This window comes from Dipteris shenzhenensis, chromosome 26 (genome assembly GCF_047967505.1).
Source record: "Dipteris shenzhenensis isolate YYH24624 ecotype China chromosome 26, Dip_SZ_1.0, whole genome shotgun sequence".
NCBI classification, from domain to species: domain Eukaryota; kingdom Viridiplantae; phylum Streptophyta; class Polypodiopsida; order Gleicheniales; family Dipteridaceae; genus Dipteris; species Dipteris shenzhenensis.
The window spans coordinates 37883119-37901823 of NC_141621.1; the positions used below are offsets into that span (position 1 = coordinate 37883119).

An 18705-nucleotide genomic window follows, 5' to 3' on the forward strand; every position below is an offset into this window, starting at 1 on the left:
TTTCGATGATCACATTAGCACAAGTAGTAGTGGGCTGAATGTATTTGTATATCTCAACATTGGTTTGGATTTTAAAGTAGATAGTCTAGCAAGGGTTGATCACATTGAGGATGAGATCGAACCATAGCCCATCATTGATATTGGCAAAACTATTATATATATTGTCTCATTCTCCTCACCTCACTTAATCTTTGTATATGTGGGTTTGCCAAAATCCATTGATATTTTTATTAAAATTATGTGCTTTGGTAATCATGGGCAATGTTTGGAAAGTAGTGATGCACAGTTATCAGCCTACAACAAAATTTTGTTCTCTGTATTCTTTGTTGCACGTTTATTTAAAGGTTCTAAATATGTGTCTGAAAGACACTCTTAAAGATAGTGCAAATGCTCTATTAGACACATTAATAACTGCACTATTAGATGCGCTAATAGATGCGCCTGTATTTTCACTATTCTATCTATGCCATAGACATTCCTGCTATTTTGTGCATCTATGAGGCTCATCTATAGTTGCTTTGTCTTGTTGTGTATGTAACATCGTCATATTTGCTGATAAAGAAGACAAGGAAAAAATATATGCTACCCTATAAAAACAATATGGCAATGAGCTTAAGATTTACAATGGTATATACTCAAGAAAGAGGGACAAGAGATAATGCGGTCTCAAGATACAGAGTCTTGAAACCTTTTTCTTGTGCATAACAAGCCCTTACAATGATCACTCCTTACAAAACAACACAAGAGGGAATATAAAGAGATTGCAACTAATTCTGGACGAGAATGAAGCTCCAAGTACCCTCCATCGTGATGCCAATCACTATGAAAGGCCAGCAAAAAGTGTTGATCTTTTAATCAGTATGATGGAATTTTTAATGCCGCCCAGATGGGAAGTCACATTGTGTTAAATGGGACATTTGTTTGAAGCTCTTATCAAAAAAGGACACCCTGTAACTATTTTTGAGAGCCTTGCTTGCTTGGAATACCTTGATACCATCACTGCTCTCATAATGAAATATGATAAAAAAGGTCCAATCTCACATGAAGAGGATGCTGACATAGAGATGGCCATGTATGATGAGAGCAAGAAAGAGGATGAAAATGCTGAAAGCTCTGGATATGATAGTGAGGACACCAACGATAGTTAGGAAGGATATGGATATGGCATTGACCTTTCCTCAAAGGTTACATAAAAGACCATGAAGATATCTAGAGTTGTGAAAACTTATCCTTAATTTTTTTCATTTATTTAAAAGCCTTTTTTAGATTATAATTAATTTAATTTTTTAATCTCATAATTATTTTATGTTGGCAGGCAAACCTTGATAGAGTATGCTCAATAAAGTGATAGGTGATGTGTAAGCTTGGTTAGGTGATGGAGATAATTATGGAGGAGATTTAGGATCTAGATCCCCCTCATGACATCATGAGTGATGCATGAAGGAAGAAGATACTTTGTATCTCCAAGCATATTTAAATGGCTCTTCTCATGAATAAAGATATGATCAATGTGTCCACTGTCGACTTTCTCTCACTCATGTTTGATCCTCCATAGCTTGCATTGTTTGTGAACATTTGTACTCTTTCTGGTTATGTGTACCTCTACTTTCTACGAGCCTCCATAGGTCTTAAACTCTAACATGGTATCCAAGCAGTGTTCTTTCTTGCTCCTCTTCTACCTCTCCACACTCTTAGCTTGCATCCACACTACCTCTACTCCATCACAAGTCTTTGCTTCCGATTTACTGCTCTTGCTACATAAAGATCTACTCATCGTTGCCTTCAAGAGCTTCCTACAATCAACGCTGCCTTTTGAGGTTTACTCCTATGGCTGTTCACGGTCCACGAAGCTGCTGACTATCCAACGCTGAAGAATAGCTCAGAATATTGGCCTTTTCTTCACTGTCATCATATGTGAACTGCTTCAGAATGTTGTTGCTGCCGACTCTTGCTGAAGATCCAATCCGTGATGTTATTTAATGTGAGATCTACCCGACTTGCTTACGTTGCCCGTGAAGATACTTAACATTGATGGCTAATCGTCCGTGAGCTCCTGCTACTCTCGAAAGGTTACTGCTGGTTAGCAAAATCCACAAGTATATCTACCATCAAGGCTGATCCAAAGGTTGGGTAGATGCTGATCAGAAGTTTGTGTCTACCTATCTTATGGTGATGTTCTCGGAAAACATGCTCAAAAAGCTTTGAGTAGTACTCTGCTTATTGGTGTGACATATTTGTGATCATGGGCTACAAGCTGCATCATTTGTTGGATATCAAAGGTTTATTTGTCGTTGATGGTGACTCTAGCACTGTCCCAAAAATTGCAAGTGTTGGAGATAATGATTATTTTAGAACTGATCATGTCTAGCAATCCAATCCTTTGCCCATGGTTACCCACCACCTTGAAGGTTTCAATACAGTTGTGGAGGCATTTGGCTTCACTCTTGCATGGAGAATAAGAAGATATGCTTTGAATACGTTTGTTTGATGGGTTCTCTGCTCGGGATATTTCCCCTAAATGATTGTAATGCCGTAAGCAAAGGTGTTGTGTCTTGGTTTTCCCTTTCACTTTGTTGGACAGACTGTCATTTTTGAGTTAAAGTCTCTTTGTGAGGATCTCCCCTCTTTATTTTGTGAGGGTGATTAATTTGAGACTCATACTCTTTGGGCTTTTGATTCCAACTTTGAGTAGTGAAACTCTTTGTTTTGAGTATTCACCAATTGTCGAGAATCCGCCATTTGGACAGTATGCCATTTTATGTCTGCCCCTATCTTCGCTTTGAGGGGGGTGTTGGAAGGCAAACCTTGATAGATTATGCTCAATAAAGTGATAGGTGATGTGTAAGCTTGGTTGGGTGATGGAGATAATTATGGAGGAGATTTAGGATCTAGATCCCCCTCATGACATCATGAGTGATGCATGAAGGAAGAAGATGCTTTGTATCTCCAAGCGTATTTAAATGGCTCTTCTCATGATTAAAGATATGATCAATGTGTCCACTGTCGACTTTCTCTCACTCATGCTTGATCCTCCATAGCTTGCATTGTTTGTGAACATCCGTACTCTTTCTGGTTATGTGTACCTCTACTTTCTACAAGCCTCCATAGGTCTTAAACTCTAACATTTTATCCTTTTATAGGGGGAGGAAAAGGAGGAGGATGAGGAGGACATAGCTGTAGTAGAGAATATAGGAAGGTCATCTCAAGAAAGTAGAGCTGCTTTAGCTATCCATTAGATGAGTCTAGAAAATAATCACAACTTGCAGCAGATGGGGAGGTCATTTCAAGTTTGACAACAACCTCTTAATTTTCCATTCAATGAAGAGGACATTTCAATCCTCTTAAACTTCAAGAAGAGGTTAATGACAATGTCATAATAGCCATCACAAAGTTTTTCTTGACTTTATGCTTTTGTATTTCCATTGGATCAAATGAACTAATATTCTTTTCTTTCTATTGCAGTATGGTTTTAGAACAGCTTCCCCTATCACACATACAAATCCACACACCCACACATACTTGAGCATCCATTTATACAAAGTGTTCATACGAAGTTTTTGTTGGCACTCCGAAGGTGAATCGCAGACTTAGCCATGACGAAGGCTAGCACTAAAGGAGAAGGCTAATCAAAAGGTAGTCCAAAATCTCTTCATTCTTTGGTCGACATTTTGAAAACAAAACAACACTCCTTTTTATGCTCTCTCGGGATGTTCCTATCTGCACTTTGTGATCGTGGTGTCCTCAATGCATCATGAAGCGTGTTAAGGAGACATCATGTGGAAGCACATAGTACACTGAGCACTTGTTGCAAGTCCCTACACATGTTGCAACCATCTGATAAAAGTTACAACTACTTGTGAAGTCTAAACATTTTCATTTTAGTCTCTCCCCAACGACCATCTAAATCTAAATCTAGATGATAGGGCACCACACCATTTAAGATAGAAAGACTTATCACAATACCAACAGGCCCCAACTTGGATGAAAACTTCACAAGGTGAAATTTACATGTCCACTAGTACGGCAGAAGCATATACCTAGATGAATCCAGGAACATTCCTGAACTCATCCTCTAAAAACACAACATAGTGCAGTTTCAATCTCATGATAGTCACTCACAAGGTTGAAAACCATAAACTCCATCATGCATAGCAGGGACTAGCTACTATGACATCCCCATTGATGTCATCAACGCCCAACACAGTGGGTGTAGACCATAGAATAAAAATATGCTCTCACACATATAAATCCACACACCCACACATACTTGAGCATCGATTTATACAAAGTCTTCATTCTAAGTTTCTGTTAGCACTCTGGAGGTGAAGGGCTGACTCAGCCATGACGAAGGCTAGCACTGAAGGAGATGGCTAATCAAAAGGTAGTCCAAAATCTCTTCAATCAAGCTACAACTACTTGTGAAGTCTAAACATTTTCATTTTAGTCTCTTCCCAACGAGCATCTAGATCTAAATCTAGCTGATAACCAATGCACCATTTAAGATAGAAAGAATTATCACAAGACTAGTAGGCCGCAACTTGGACGAAAACTTCACAAGCTGAAATTTGCATGTCCACTAATATGACACAAGCATATGCCTAGATGAATCTAGGAACATTCCCAAACTCATCCTCTAAAAACACAACATACTGGAGTGTCAATCTCAGGATAGTCGCTCACAAGGTTGAAAACCATAAACTGCATCATGCATAGCAGTGGGTGTAGACCATAGTATAAAAATATGCTCTCACACATACGAATCCACACACCCACACATACTTCAGCATCCATTTATACAAAGTCTTCGTACTGAGTTTCTGTCAACACTCCGGAGGTGAAGGGCAGATTCAGCCATGACGAAGGCTAGCACTAAAGGAGAAGGCTAATCACAAGGTAGTCCAAAATCTCTTCATTCTTTGGTTGACATTTTGAAAACAAAACAACACACCTTTTTATACTTGCTCGAGATGTTCCTTTCTGCACTTTGTGATCATGGTTCCTCAATGCATCATGAAGCGTGTTAAGGAGACATCATGGGAAGCACATAGTACACTAAGCACTTGTTGCAAGTCCCTACACATGTTGCAACCATCTGACAAAAGTCACAACTCCTTGTGAAATCTAAACATTTTCATTTTATTCTATCCCCAACGAGCGTCTAAATCTAAATCTAGATGATAGGGCACTGCACCATTTAAAATAGAAAGAATTATCCCAATATTAGCAGGCCGCAACTTAGATGAAAACTTCGCAAGGAGAAATTTGCATGTCCGCTAATATGGCATAAGCATATACCTAGATGACTCCAAGAACATTCCCAAACTCATCCTCTAAAAACACAACATAGTGCAGTTTCAATCTCATGATAGTCACTCACAAGGTTGAAAACCATAAACTCCATCATGCATAGCCAGGACTAGCTACTATGACATCCCCATTCATGTCATCAGTGCCCAACAGTGGGTGTAGACCATAGTATAAGATATGCTCTCACACATTCAAATCCGCACACCCACACATACTTGAGCATCCATTTATACAAAGTCTTCGTACTGAGTTTCTGTAGGCACTCCGGAGATGAAGGGCAGACTCAGCCATGGCCAAGGCTAGCACTAAAGGAGAAGGCTAATCAAAAGGTAGTCCAAAATCTCTTCATTCAAGCTACAACTGCTTGTGAAGTCTAAACATTTTCATTTTAGTCTCTCCCCAATGAGCATTTTAATCTAAATCTAGCTGATAGGGCAACACAACATTTAAGATAGAAAGAATCATCACAATACCAGCAGGCCGCAACTTGGACGAAAACATCACAAGGTCAAATGTGCATGTCTGCTAATACGGTAGAAGCATATACCTAGATGAATCCAGGAACATTCCCAAATGCATCCTCTAAAAACACAACATAGTGCAGTTTCAATCCCATGATAGCCACTCACAAGGTTGAAGACCATAAACTTCATCATCCATAGCAGGGACTAGCTACTATGACATCCCCATTGACATCATCCATGCCCAACAGTGGGTGTAGACCATAGTATAAAAATATGCTCTCACACATATAAATCCACACACCCACACATTCTTGGGCATTCATTTATACAAAGTCTTCGTACTGAGTTTTTGTCGGCACTCTGGAGGTGAAGGGCAGACTCAGCCGTGACGAAGCCTAGCACTAAAGGAGAAGGCTTATCAGAAGGTAGTCCAAAATCTCTTCATTCAAGCTATAACTGCTTGTGAAGTCTAAACATTTTCATTTTAGTCTCTCCCCAACGAGCATCTAAATCTACATCTAGTTGATAGTGCAATGCACCATTTCAGATAGAAAGAATGATCACAATGCCAGCAGGCCACAACCTGGACGAAAACTTCACAAGGTGAAATTTGCATGTCCTCTAATATGGCAGAAGCATATACCTGGATGAACCCAGGAACATTCTCAAACTGATCCTCTAAAAACACAACATAGTGCAGTTTCAATCTCATGATAATCACTCACAAGGATGAAAACCATAAACTCCATCATGCATACCACTGGGTGTCGACCGTAGTATAAAAATATGCTCTCACACATACAAATAACTACACCCACACATACTTGAGCATCCATTTATAAAAAGTCTTCGTACTACATTTCTATTGGCACTTCAGAGCTAAAGGGCAGACTCAACCATGACGACGGCTAGCACTAAAGGAGAGGGCTAATCAAAAGGTAGTCCGACATTTTGAAAACATAACAACACTCCTTTTTATGCTTTCTCGAGATGTTCCTATCTGCACTTTGTGATCGTGGTGTCCTCAATGCATCTTGAAGCATGTTAAGGAGACATCATGTGGAGGCACATAGTACACTAAGCACTTGTTGCAAGTCCCTACACATGTTGCAATCTTCTTATAAAAGTTACAACTACTTGTGAAGTCTAAACATTTTCATTTTAGTCTCTCCCCAACGAGCATCTAAATCTAAATCTAGATGATAGGGCACCGCACCATTTAAGATAGAAAGAATTATCACAATACCAATAGGCCACAACTTGGATGAAAACTTCACAAGGTGAAATTGGCATGTCCACTAGTACGGCAGAAGCATATACCTGGATGAATCCAGGAACATTCCCAAACTCATCCTCAACATAGTGTAGTGTCAATCTCATGATAGTCACTCACAAGGTTGAAAACCATAAGCTCCGTCATGCATAGCAGGGACTAGCTACTTTGACATCCTTATTGACGTCATCAGCGCCCAATAGCGGAGGTAGACCATAGTATAAAAATATGCGCTCACACATACAAATCCACACACCCACACATACTTGAGCATCCATTTATGCAAAGTCTTTGTACTGACTTTCTGTCAGCACTCCAGAGGTAAAGGACAGACTCAGCCATGACAAAGGCTAGCATTAAAGGAGAAGGCTAATCAAAAGGTAGTCAAAATCTCTTCATTCAAGCTACAACTGCTTGTGAAGTCTAAATATTTTCATATTAGTCTCTCCCCAACGAGCATCTAAATCAAAATCTAGCTGATAAGGCAACACACCATTTAATATAGAAAGAATGATCACAATACAGCAGGCTGCAACTTGGACAAAAACTTCACAAGGTGAAATTTACATGTCACCTAATATGGCAGAAGCATATACCTACATGAATCCAGGAACATTCCCAAACTCATCCTCTAAAAACACAACATAGTGCGGTTTCAATCTCATGATAGTCACTCACAAGGTTGAAAACCATAAACTCCATCATGCATAGGAGGGAGTAGCTACTATGACATCCCCATTGACATCATCAGCGCCCAACAGTGGGTGTAGAGCATAGTATAAAAATATGCTATCACACATACAAATCCACACACCCACATATACTTGAGCATCCATTTATACAAATTCTTCCTACTGAGTTTCTGTCGGCAGTCCAGAGGTGAAGGGCAAACTCAGCCACGACGAAGGCTAGCACTAAAGGAGAAGACTAATCAAAAGGTAGTCCAAAATCTCTTCATTCCAGCTACAACTGTTTGTGAAGTCTAAACATTATCATTTTATTCTCTCCCCAACGAGCATCTAAATCTAAATACAGCTAATAAGGTAACGCACCATTTAAGATAGAAAGAATTATCACAATACTAGCAGGCCGCAACTTGGACGAAAACTTCACAAGGTGAAATTAGCATGTCCATTATTACGGCAGAAGCATATACCTAGATGAATCAAGGAACATTCCCAAGCTCATCCTCTAAAAACACAACATAGTGCAGTTTCAATCTCATGATAGTCACTCACAAGGTTGAAAATCATAAACTCCATCATGCATAGCAGGGACTAGCTACTATGACATTCCCATTGACATCATTAGCACCCAATAGTCGATCTAGACCATAGTATAAAAATATGCTCTCACACATACACATCCACACACCCACACATACTGGAGCATCCATTTATACAAAGTCTTCATACTGAGTTTCTGTCGGCACTTTGGAGGTGAAGAGCAGACTCAGCCATGACGAAGGCTAGCACTAAAGGAGAAGGCTAATCAAAAGGTAGTCCAAAATCTCTTCATTCAAGCTACAACTATTTGTTAAGTCTGAACATTTTCATTTTGGTCTCTTCAAAATGAGCATCTAAATTTAAATCTAGTTGATAGGGCAACGCACCATTTAAGAGAGAAAGAATAATCACAATACGACAAGGCCGCAACTTGGACGAAAACATCACAAGGTGAAATTTGCATGTCCACTAGTACTGCAGAAGCATATACCTACATGAATCCAGGAACATTCCCAAACTCATCCTCTAAAAACACAACATAGTGTAGCTTCAATCTCATGATGGTCACTCACAAGTTTGAAAACCATAAACTCCATCATGCATGGCAGGGACTACCTAGTATTACATCCCCATTGACGTCATCAACGCCCCCAACAGTGGGTGTAGACCATAGTATAAAAATATGCTCTCAGACATACAAATCCACACACCCACACATACTTGAGCATCCATTTATACAAAGTTTTTGTTCTAAGTTTCTGTTGGCACTCCGGAGGTGAAGGGCCGACTCAGCCATGACGAAGGCTAGCACTAAAGGAGATGGCTAATCAAAAGGTAGTCCAAAATCTCTTCATTGCTTGTGAAGTCAACATTTTCATTTTAGTCTCTTCCCAACGAGCATCTAAATTTAAGTCTAGCTTATAAGGCAATGCCCCATTTAAGATAGAAAGAATTATCACAATACCAGCAGCCGCAACTTGGACAAAAACTTCACAAGGTGAAATTTGGATGTCCACTAATACGGCAGAAGCATATACCTAGATGAATCTAGGAACATTCGCAAACTCATCCTCTAAAAACACAACATAGTAACATCCCAATTGACATCATCAGCGCCCAACAGTGTGTATAGACCATAGTATAAAAATATGCTCTCACACATACAAATCCACACACCCACACATACTTGAGCATCCATTTATACAAAGTCTTGATACTAAGTTTCTGTCAACACTCGGGAGGTGAAGGGCGGACTCAGCCATTACGAAGGCTAGCACTAAAGGAGATGGCTAATCAAAAGTTAGTCCAAAATCTCTTCATGCAAGCTACAACTACTTATGAAGTCTACACATTTTCATTTTAGTCTCTTCCCAACAAGCATCTAAATATAAATCTAGCTGATGAGGCAACGCACCATTTAATCTAGAAAGAATTATCACAATACCAGCAGGCTGCAACATGGACGAAAACCTCACAAGGTGAAATTTGCATGTCCACTAATACGGTAGAAGCATATACCTAGCTGAATCTACGAACATTCCCAAACTCATCCTCTAAAAACACAACATAGTGCAGTTTCAATCTCAGGATAGTCACTCACAAGGTTGAAAACCATAAACTCCATCATGCATAGCAGTGGATGTAGACCATAGTATAAAAATATGCTCTCACACATACCAATCCACACACCCACACATACTTGAGAATCCATTTATACAAAGTCTTCATACTGAGTTTCTGTCAGCACTACGGAGGTGAAGGGTAGCCTCAGCCATGACGAAGGATAGCACTAAAGGAGAAGGCTAATCAAAAGGTAATCCAAAATGTCTTCATTCTATGGTTGACATTTTGAAAACAAAACAACACACCTTTTTATACTTTCTCAAGATGTTCCTATCTGCACTGCACTTTGTGATCGTGGTGCCCTCAATGCATCATGAAGCATGTTAAGGAGACATCATGTGGAAGCACATAGTATGCTACGCACTTGTTGCAAGTCCCTACACATGTTGCAACCATCCGACAAAAGTTACAACTGCTTGTGAAATCTAAACATTTTCATTTTAGTCTCTCCCCAACGAGCATCTAAATCTAAATCTAGATGATAGGGCACCACACCATTTAAGATAGAAAGAATTATCACAATACCAGCAGGCCGTAACTTGAACGAAAACTTCACAAGGAGAAATTTGCATGTCTGCTAATATGGCACAAGCATATACCTAGATGGATCCAGGAACATTCCCAAACTCATGCTCTAAAAACACAACATAGTGCAGCTTCAATCTCATGATAGTCACTCACAAGGTTGAAAACCATAAACTCCATCATGCATAGCAGGGACTAGCTACTATGACATCCCCATTGACATCATCAACGCCCAACAGTGGGTGTAGACCATAGTATACAATATGCTCTCACACATACAAATCCACACACCCACACATACTTGAGCATCCATTTATACAAAGTCTTCGGACTGTGTTTCTGTTGGCACTCCGGAGGAAGGGCAGACTCAGCCATGATGATCATTAGCACTTAAGCAGAAGACTAATCAAAAGGTAGTCCAAAATCTCTTCATTCAAGCTTTAACTGCTTGTGATGTCTAAACATTTTCATTTTAGTCTCTCCCCAACGAGCATCTATATCTAAATCTAGTTGACAAGGCAACGCACAATTTAAGATAGAAAGAATTATCACAATACCAGCAGGCCGCAACTTGGACAAAAACTTCACAAGATGAAATTTGCATGTCCGCTAATACGGCAAAAGCATATAGCTAGATCAATCCAGGAATATTCCCAAACTCATCCTCTAAAAACACAACATAGTGCAGTTTCAATCTCAGGATAGTCACTCACAAGGTTGAGAACCATAAACTCCATCACGCATAGTACGGACTAGCTACTATGACATCCCCACTAACGTCATCAACGCCCAACAGTGGGTGTAGACCATAGTATAAAAATATGCTCTCACACATACAAATCCACACATACTGGAGCATCCATTTATATGTCAGCACTACGGAGATGAGGGCAGACTCAGCCATGACAAAGGCTAGCACTAAAGGAGAAGGCTAATCAAAAGGTAGTCCAAAATCTCTTCATTCAAGCTACAACTGCTTGTCAAGTCTAAACATTTTCATTTTAGTCTCTCCCCAATGAGCATCTAAATCTAAATCTAGCTGATAGGGCAACGCACCATTTAAGATAGAAAGAATTATCACAATACCAGCAGGCTGCAACTTGGACAAAAACTTCACAAGGTGAAATGGTGAAATTTGCATGTCCGCTAATATGGCAGAAGTATAAACCTGGATGAATTCCTGAACATACCCAAACTCATCCTCTAAAAGCACAACATAGTAATCTCATCATAGTCACTTACAAGGTTGAAAACCATAAACTCCATCATGCATAGTAGTGCGTGCAGACCATTGTATAAAAATATGCTCTCACACATACAAATCCACACACCCACACATACTTGAGCATCCATTTATACAAAGTCTTCGTACTAAGTTTCTATCGGCACTCTAGAGGTGAAGGGTAGACTCAACCATGACGAAGGGTAGCACTAAAGGAGAAGGCTAATCAAACGGTAGTCCAAAATCTCTTCATTCTTTGGTCAACATTTTGAAAACAAAACAACACTCCTTTTTATGCTTTCTCGATATCTTCCTATCCGTACTTTGTGATCGTGGTGTCCTCAATGCATCATGAAGCGTGTTAAGCAGACATCATGTGGAAGCACATAGTACACTAAGCACTTGTTGCAAGTCCCTACACATGTTGCAACCATCTGACAAAAGTTACAACTGCTTGTGAAGTCTAAACATTTTCATTTTAGTCTCTCCCCAACGAGAATCTAAATCTAAATCTAGATGATAGGGCACCACACCATTTGAGATAGAACGAATTATCACAATACCAGCAGGCCGTAACTTGGACGAAAACTTCACAAGGTGAAATTTATATGTCCGCTAATACAGCAGAAGCATATACCTAGATGAATCCAGGAACATTCCCAAACTCATCCTCTAAAAACACAACATATTGCACTTTCAATCTCATGATAGTCACTCACAAGGTTGAAAACCATAAACTCCATCATGCATAAGAGGGACTAGCTACTATGACATCCCCATTGACGTCATCAGCGCGTAACACTGGGTGTAGATCATAGTATAAAAATATGCTCACACATACAAATCCACACATCCCCACATACTGGAGCATCCATTTATACAAAGTCTTCGTACTAAGTTTCTGTCGGCACTTCGGAGGTGAAGGGTAGACTCAGCCATGACGAAGGCTTGCACTAAAGGAGAAGGCTAATGAAAAGGTAGTCCAAAATCTCTTCATTCAAGCTACAGCTGCTTGTGAGGTCTAAACATTTTCATTTTAGTCTCTCCCCAACGAGCATCTAAATCTAAATCTAGCTGATAGGGCAATGCACCATTTAAGATAGAAAGAATTGTCACAATACCAGCAGGCCGCAACTTGGACGAAAACTTCACAAGGTGAAATTTGCATGTCCGGCAATACAGCAAAAGCATATACCTAGATGAATCCAGGAACATTCCCAAACTCATCCTCTAAAAACACAACATAGTGTAGTTTCAATCTCATGAGTCACTCACAAGGTTTAAAACCATAAACTCCATCATGCATAGCAGGGACTGGCTACTATGACATCCCCACTAACCTCATCAGCGCCCAATAGTGGGTGTAGACCATAGTATAAAAATATGCTCTCACACATACAAATCCACATACTTGAGCATCTATTTATACAAAGTCTTCATACTGAGTTTCTGTCGGCACTCCGGAGGTGAAGGGCAGACTCAACCATGACGAAGGCTAGCACTAAAGGAGAAGGCTAATGAAATGGTAGTCCAAAATCTCTTCAGTCAAGCTACAACTACTTGTGAAGTCTAAACATTTTTATTTTAGTCTCTCCCCAACAAGCATCTAAATCTAAATGTAGCTGATAGGGCAACACACCTTTTAAGATAGAAAGAATTATCACAATACCAGTAGGCGGCAACTTGGACAAAAACTTCACAAGGTGAAATTTGCATGTCGGCTAATATGGCAGAAGCATATACCTAGATGAATCTAGGAACATTCCCACACTCATCCTCGAAAAACACAACATAGTGCAATTTCAATCTCATGATAGTCACTTACAAGTTTGAAAACCATAAACTCCATCATGCATAGCACGGACTAGCTACCATGACATCCCCACTGATGTCATCAGTGCCCAACAGTGGGTGTAGACCATAGTAAAAAAATATGCTCTCACACATACAAGTCCACACACCCACACATACTTGAGCATCCATTTATACAAAGTCTTTGTACTGAGTTTCTATCGGCACTCCGGAGGTGAAGGGCAGACACAAAAGAGGGCACTTCAAAGCGCTTCGTTCATATCGGTCAACAATTTTAGTAAGTTAGCTGGGACAAGGAATGGGACGCATGCTCTTTTGTCCCTTCCCTTCATTGTCCTCAACCCTTCCAAAGGGCACAAAAGAGGAGCAACAGCAACAATAGAACTCCAATTTTCTAGAAAAGCTTGGCCAAGGTATTGAAGGAGCATTTTGTACCTTCACACTTCTATGGCACCTATATTGAGGTTGCCTTTATTGCAACACCGATGTGATGCATAAATTTTGGTTCATCTGCATGTGCTCTCTCTTGGTATGAGATTAAAATAGTTTCAAGTTGATATCTTCATCCATTTTCTGCCACGAAGTAACTCTAGCTCATCCCTTACATATATTAAAGTGCAGGTTCTAAAGGAAACAAACCCTTATAAATAGTGGAGACTCCTATTTAGCTGTGTACTTTATGTTTTAAAACTGAGAGTTAGATGTCTTCTCATATCATGGCTTCAAGTTTGGTGGGGGGGAAGCTAGATTGTACGAGTATCCACTATTATTGGTGGAGAGAAGAAGCCATAAGATGGAAAAGTTAGATTAACAACACTATTCACTTTTAAAGGTGTAGAGACGAAGCCACAAAAGAAGGTCCTAGTGACACCAGTAAAGAGTTGCCAGGGGTGGAAAGACAAGGCCCTTCACTCTACACACCAATTTTGGATGGATAGAAGTTGAGGTTGTCCTACCAGCCTTGCTTTGTGTAGACTTGAACGGGACCAATGATGGCGATCCATCGAGGTTGTCCTACTAGCCTTGAATTATTCACACTTGAACACGACCAATGATGGCAACATCCATCAAGGTGCATATACCTATATAGACCCCACAAGCGATGCCAGAAGGCTCCAATTTCAGTGAAACTATTCCTATAGTCATTTTCTACATAGAAATGGGGAATCGAGCTTGAAAAGTGAGTCGTAACTTTGAATTGCATTTGCACAATCATTTTAATTTAGATAAGACAAAAGCAAATTGGGAGTCAAACGAGTGTCCAGTGTTTCACACTCCTCTTTGAACTGAGCTGTATTGATGGTTGCAGTATGTATGCCATAATCTTGTGGAGTTGGATAGAGTTTGTACCTTGTCACTCGTACGAATTGTGTAAAAAAGTCTTAGGAACTAATTGCATGAAAGGAAGTCTTCAGAATGATTTGCTGAATGACACAATTGCATGTAATTTTAGGAAAATAAAATCTTAGGAACTAATCGCATGAAAGGAATGTTCAGAATGATTTGCTGAATGGACCGCACTCCAGATCAATAGCCACACATGTAGAGAAATCTCAAGCGCACTTTATGTGGTTTTGTGCTTAGCAGTGAGAAACAACAGATGGACAAATGCTGAAAGAAAGTAAAGATAACCTGTCATGTGTAAGGGAAAATAAGGGCAGAAATAAAGGGATGGGTTTATCAGCAGCATTGAAATTTTGTTGTCAAGCATCTCGTAAAGAAATCTTCACATTAGACAACACTGAACCAACTGCAACGATGAAGACAGCAAGCAAAGATACGATCTTATGATCATGAAAATTCTGAAGCATGAACAGTCTGAGCACCTGAATAGAGATAAGAATAAGGTTTCGAAAGGAACCTGGTGAGCTAAAAAATAGAGAGAGCTGATCAGATAGCCAAGACCCATTAGGCCCCTGATCAGGACAACTCTGGCTTAAAAACCTGAACAGGGAGAGTAAGGGTGAGGGGTGTTTCAAAAGAAACAGAGTCGGTGAGAGCTTGAGGTCTGATCATAGCCAAGAACCATAGCCGCCCCCTCTAACTTCTGAAGGAAACTGCTGAAGCGATCACTGACTCGGGAGCTGAAGTTTTCTAAGGGAGAGCTTGAGACACCTAATCTTTGGCCTAGTCCCTCCTGCAAGAGAGCCACTGCAGACAGAACAAGATCAGGCCAAAGAAAACCTGTCCACTGATAGGCTTGAGATACCTGATGATAGCTAGCTTGGGACATCTCATAATGGCCAAGAGCCATAGTCCCTCCTGCAAGATAGCCACTGCAGAGAGAACATTATCAAGCCATTCTTCAGCCCACAGGAAACCAGTTTGCTGATAGCCTTGAGAGATCTAATTGTAAGCTAAGGATCTCTCCTCTGCCTGCTTTTCTCCCGAGAGGAACTGCTTCTCACAGGAGTCAGATAGAATCTGAGAAGGCCACTCTCCAACCTGAAGGGGGAGAAGCTAGAGCTCTTGCTCCTTTCTCCAATCCCTCCTTTCTGAGCAAATTTCTTCGGCTGCTGCTGTTGCTGCGAACCCCTACCGCTCTTTTTCGCAGGGCTGCAGTAAGCATTCCATGCCCCATACTCCTTGCTGTTGCCTGGTTGGGTCTGGCTACGTTGTTGATTGTTGCTCTCCCGCACCGACTCGTGGAAGGAAGACCCTAATGCTGTGCTAGCCTGATCATCTGCTTCCACCATACCCATCCCCGCCCCTTCCTGCCCCTTCAACCCACCCTTGTGGCGGTTCTTGAATGCCCACTTGGGATTGGAGAGAGTCTTGCTCCAAACCTTGCTCCACACGGCCACGGCCGGACCTCGACCAGGCTTATGATGATCATGGTGCCCTGGTCTCTGCTGCATGAAACTCTTCTCACTTGCATCAGAGGCCCGCGGTGGTGTTGTCTGTGTGGACACGTCCCTCTGCAATTGCATCGCCTTGGCTGATAGAAAAGTTCTCGCCCTCTCTTTTTCAGCAATTGGTGGTGTCTTGCTCACAAGCTCCTTGGACCTCCATGAATTCCGATCTGCAGCTCTTCTGGTTCCCCCAATTGCTCGAAAATTGTTGCCCCAGTCTCCGGCAGTGAATCCCACCAGATCGTTTAGCCCCATGCATTCCAGCTCTGCATCCTCCCTCACCTCCGACAAACTTTCATTACAGTAATCAAATCCGCTGAACACTGACTCTCCATCCGAAGTCCGCATAAATCCCTCCCAAGATGGCCTCGCAGGCTCCCAAGAAGATCTGGGTCCTTCCCACGACGAAAATCTGAGTTGCTCCCATGAAGAAGGCCTGGGCGCCTCCCACGATGATCTAGCATCTTCCCATCCGGTTTGATCGCTAAAGGTGGCAATGGTTTCCAACGATTTTGGCCTTGATTTCTTTCTCCGCCTGCGGAACAACGAAGAAAACCAAGACAACGGTCTCTCTCCCTCCATTTGCGGAAACATTGAAGAACTCGTCTCCACTCTTTCTGAAAAGGAACCATACCTAGATTTCGTTTGTTTATTATCGGCTTGCAATACGCTTTGAGGGCCGCTGGCGAAGCCATTGCAGTGTCTATCGCCCTTAGAACTATTCACGATTTTCGTATTCGGTCTTGTGTCACACTGATCCTCGATCTTTACTTTTGGAGGAGGAGTATCTGCATCGTCAAGGCTGAAAAGGGACGACAGTGTTTTCTTCTTGATTCCATCAATTGAGGACACATCCGAGAATCTTGCATTAGTGCCCGCCTCTCTCCCTTCTTGGAAAGAAGATATATTTCCACTGAAATTACGCAACGGAGATGCCGCCCTATCTATGCCAGTTTGAAACGGCTTTCTCGCAAATAAAGCGTTATCTCTGGCTGTATCCTCCACCTCGAAGTCATTCCTGATCGGCTCAATCGCAAAAGAATGCCGATTCCCAAGCGCCCTGCTCGTTCTGCTGCTATGAATCGCAGTTTGAAACCGCCGCGTTGCAGCAAAATGGCTCTCCATGGCTGCATCCTTCCCGTCGAAGACATCTTTTATCGTTTCTCGCGCAAGGGAATGCCGAGGAGAAGACGCGGATGAATTCACATCTCCAACAGCCTTTATACTTGCGAGAACGGCAAGGCGCTCCCTCAGACAAGAGGCACACACCCCCACGACCACCTGAGATGTGTGCTTGGGACATCGGGGACCTCTTAAACTCATTCAAGCATTTATCTGTTTGGCCTGACAAGAAGAAGGATGTCTCTCACAAAAAGTTCTTTGTACAAATTAGGAAAGAGTCCCTGAGCCTCATCAAAGAATCGGAGCCAATCTCACAGAACTCCCTTGCTGAGGACGAATTTGATACAGAGAACAGAGTTTGCAAATTTGCGGAAGATCTCGTGTAGAGAAGTTGAAGAAGATTTTGTTCCACTAGAGGCAAAGTATCCACCATGTATCGATGCGGGAGACAGGAAAGCAAGAAAAGCGGAAAAGCCAAAGATGTGCTGCTTTCTTGGGCTGCTTCGATTGTCCTCGTTGTTCGCGCCTCACTTTAGAGCTTCACTAGCCGAGGAGTGAAGTCAGTCGAACAATTCTTCAGGATATTGCCGTCGCCATCGATCGCACGAGCGCGCAGCAATCTCGTGCAGATGAAATTGAAAAAATTTGAAGGCTTGGGAGGCGCGAGAGCGCGAGAGAGCGCGAGAGAGAGAGAGAGAGGGAGAGAGAAGGGTTTATGGACGGACGACGACGGAGACAGACAGCAGCAGGTCAGATTCCAAATCTCGCAACGAGAAGCACGAGAATTCAGAGAGGTTGTGGAGCGGAAGCAGCCACCACAAGGCATGCAAGCAGCTGCAGAACCACCAAATCGCTGCGCGACGAGCATGCTGCAAGAGCGCGAGCGACAGAAACAAATTGCACGGGCGGAGATCACGAAATTCCGCTGGCCGCCATAGCTACCGTCCTGTAGCGCGATTGATGAGTGCCTCGGATGAATCGATGCGCGGGGGGGAAGCTTGAATCCAAAGCGACAGGAGCTCGTGAAGGATCAAAACGTTGGAGCCATCTCCATCACGAGCTGATGATCTCGTGCTGGCTATAAAAACGATTCGGAGAAGGAATTCATGCAATCTGTGGCGTTCCACTTGGCTTGCACCGCCGCATGCAGCTGCCGTCCTCCTCCCACCTCGCAATCATCATCGCAAACCGATACATTTCTCTTTCAGACCCCTCAATTCTCATACATCTATTCACTGCGAACTAGACAAACATCTCCTCGCAGGCTTAAACCTTGTCT

General features: G+C 41.8%; 1 protein-coding gene across 1 annotated transcript; it reads right to left on the minus strand.

Moving 5' to 3' along the window:
* Window positions 1-15155: 15155 nt before the first annotated feature.
* Window positions 15156-18406, minus strand: LOC147885034 (uncharacterized). Its single transcript, XM_087397254.1, has 5 exons — window positions 16939-18406; window positions 15829-16839; window positions 15662-15728; window positions 15498-15589; window positions 15156-15396 (listed from the first exon to the last, which is right to left on the minus strand). The coding sequence occupies exons 1-5, from the start codon at window positions 17625-17627 to the stop codon at window positions 15156-15158; spliced, it is 2100 nt and encodes a 699-aa protein (XP_087253380.1). The 5' UTR covers window positions 17628-18406.
* Between the last annotated feature and the right edge of the window lie 299 nt (window positions 18407-18705).

Coding starts and splice junctions, on each gene's coding strand:
- LOC147885034 (XM_087397254.1), bottom strand. CDS start 17,627: ATGAGTTTAAGAGGTCCCCGATGTCCCAAGCACACATCTCAGGTGGTC. Junction 15,729..15,828: donor TCCTCTCGGGAGAAAAGCAG/GCAGAGGAGAGA, acceptor TTCTCTCTGCAG/TGGCTATCTTGCAGGAGGGA. Junction 15,397..15,497: donor TTCAGCAGTTTCCTTCAGAA/GTTAGAGGGGGC, acceptor CTCCCTGTTCAG/GTTTTTAAGCCAGAGTTGTC.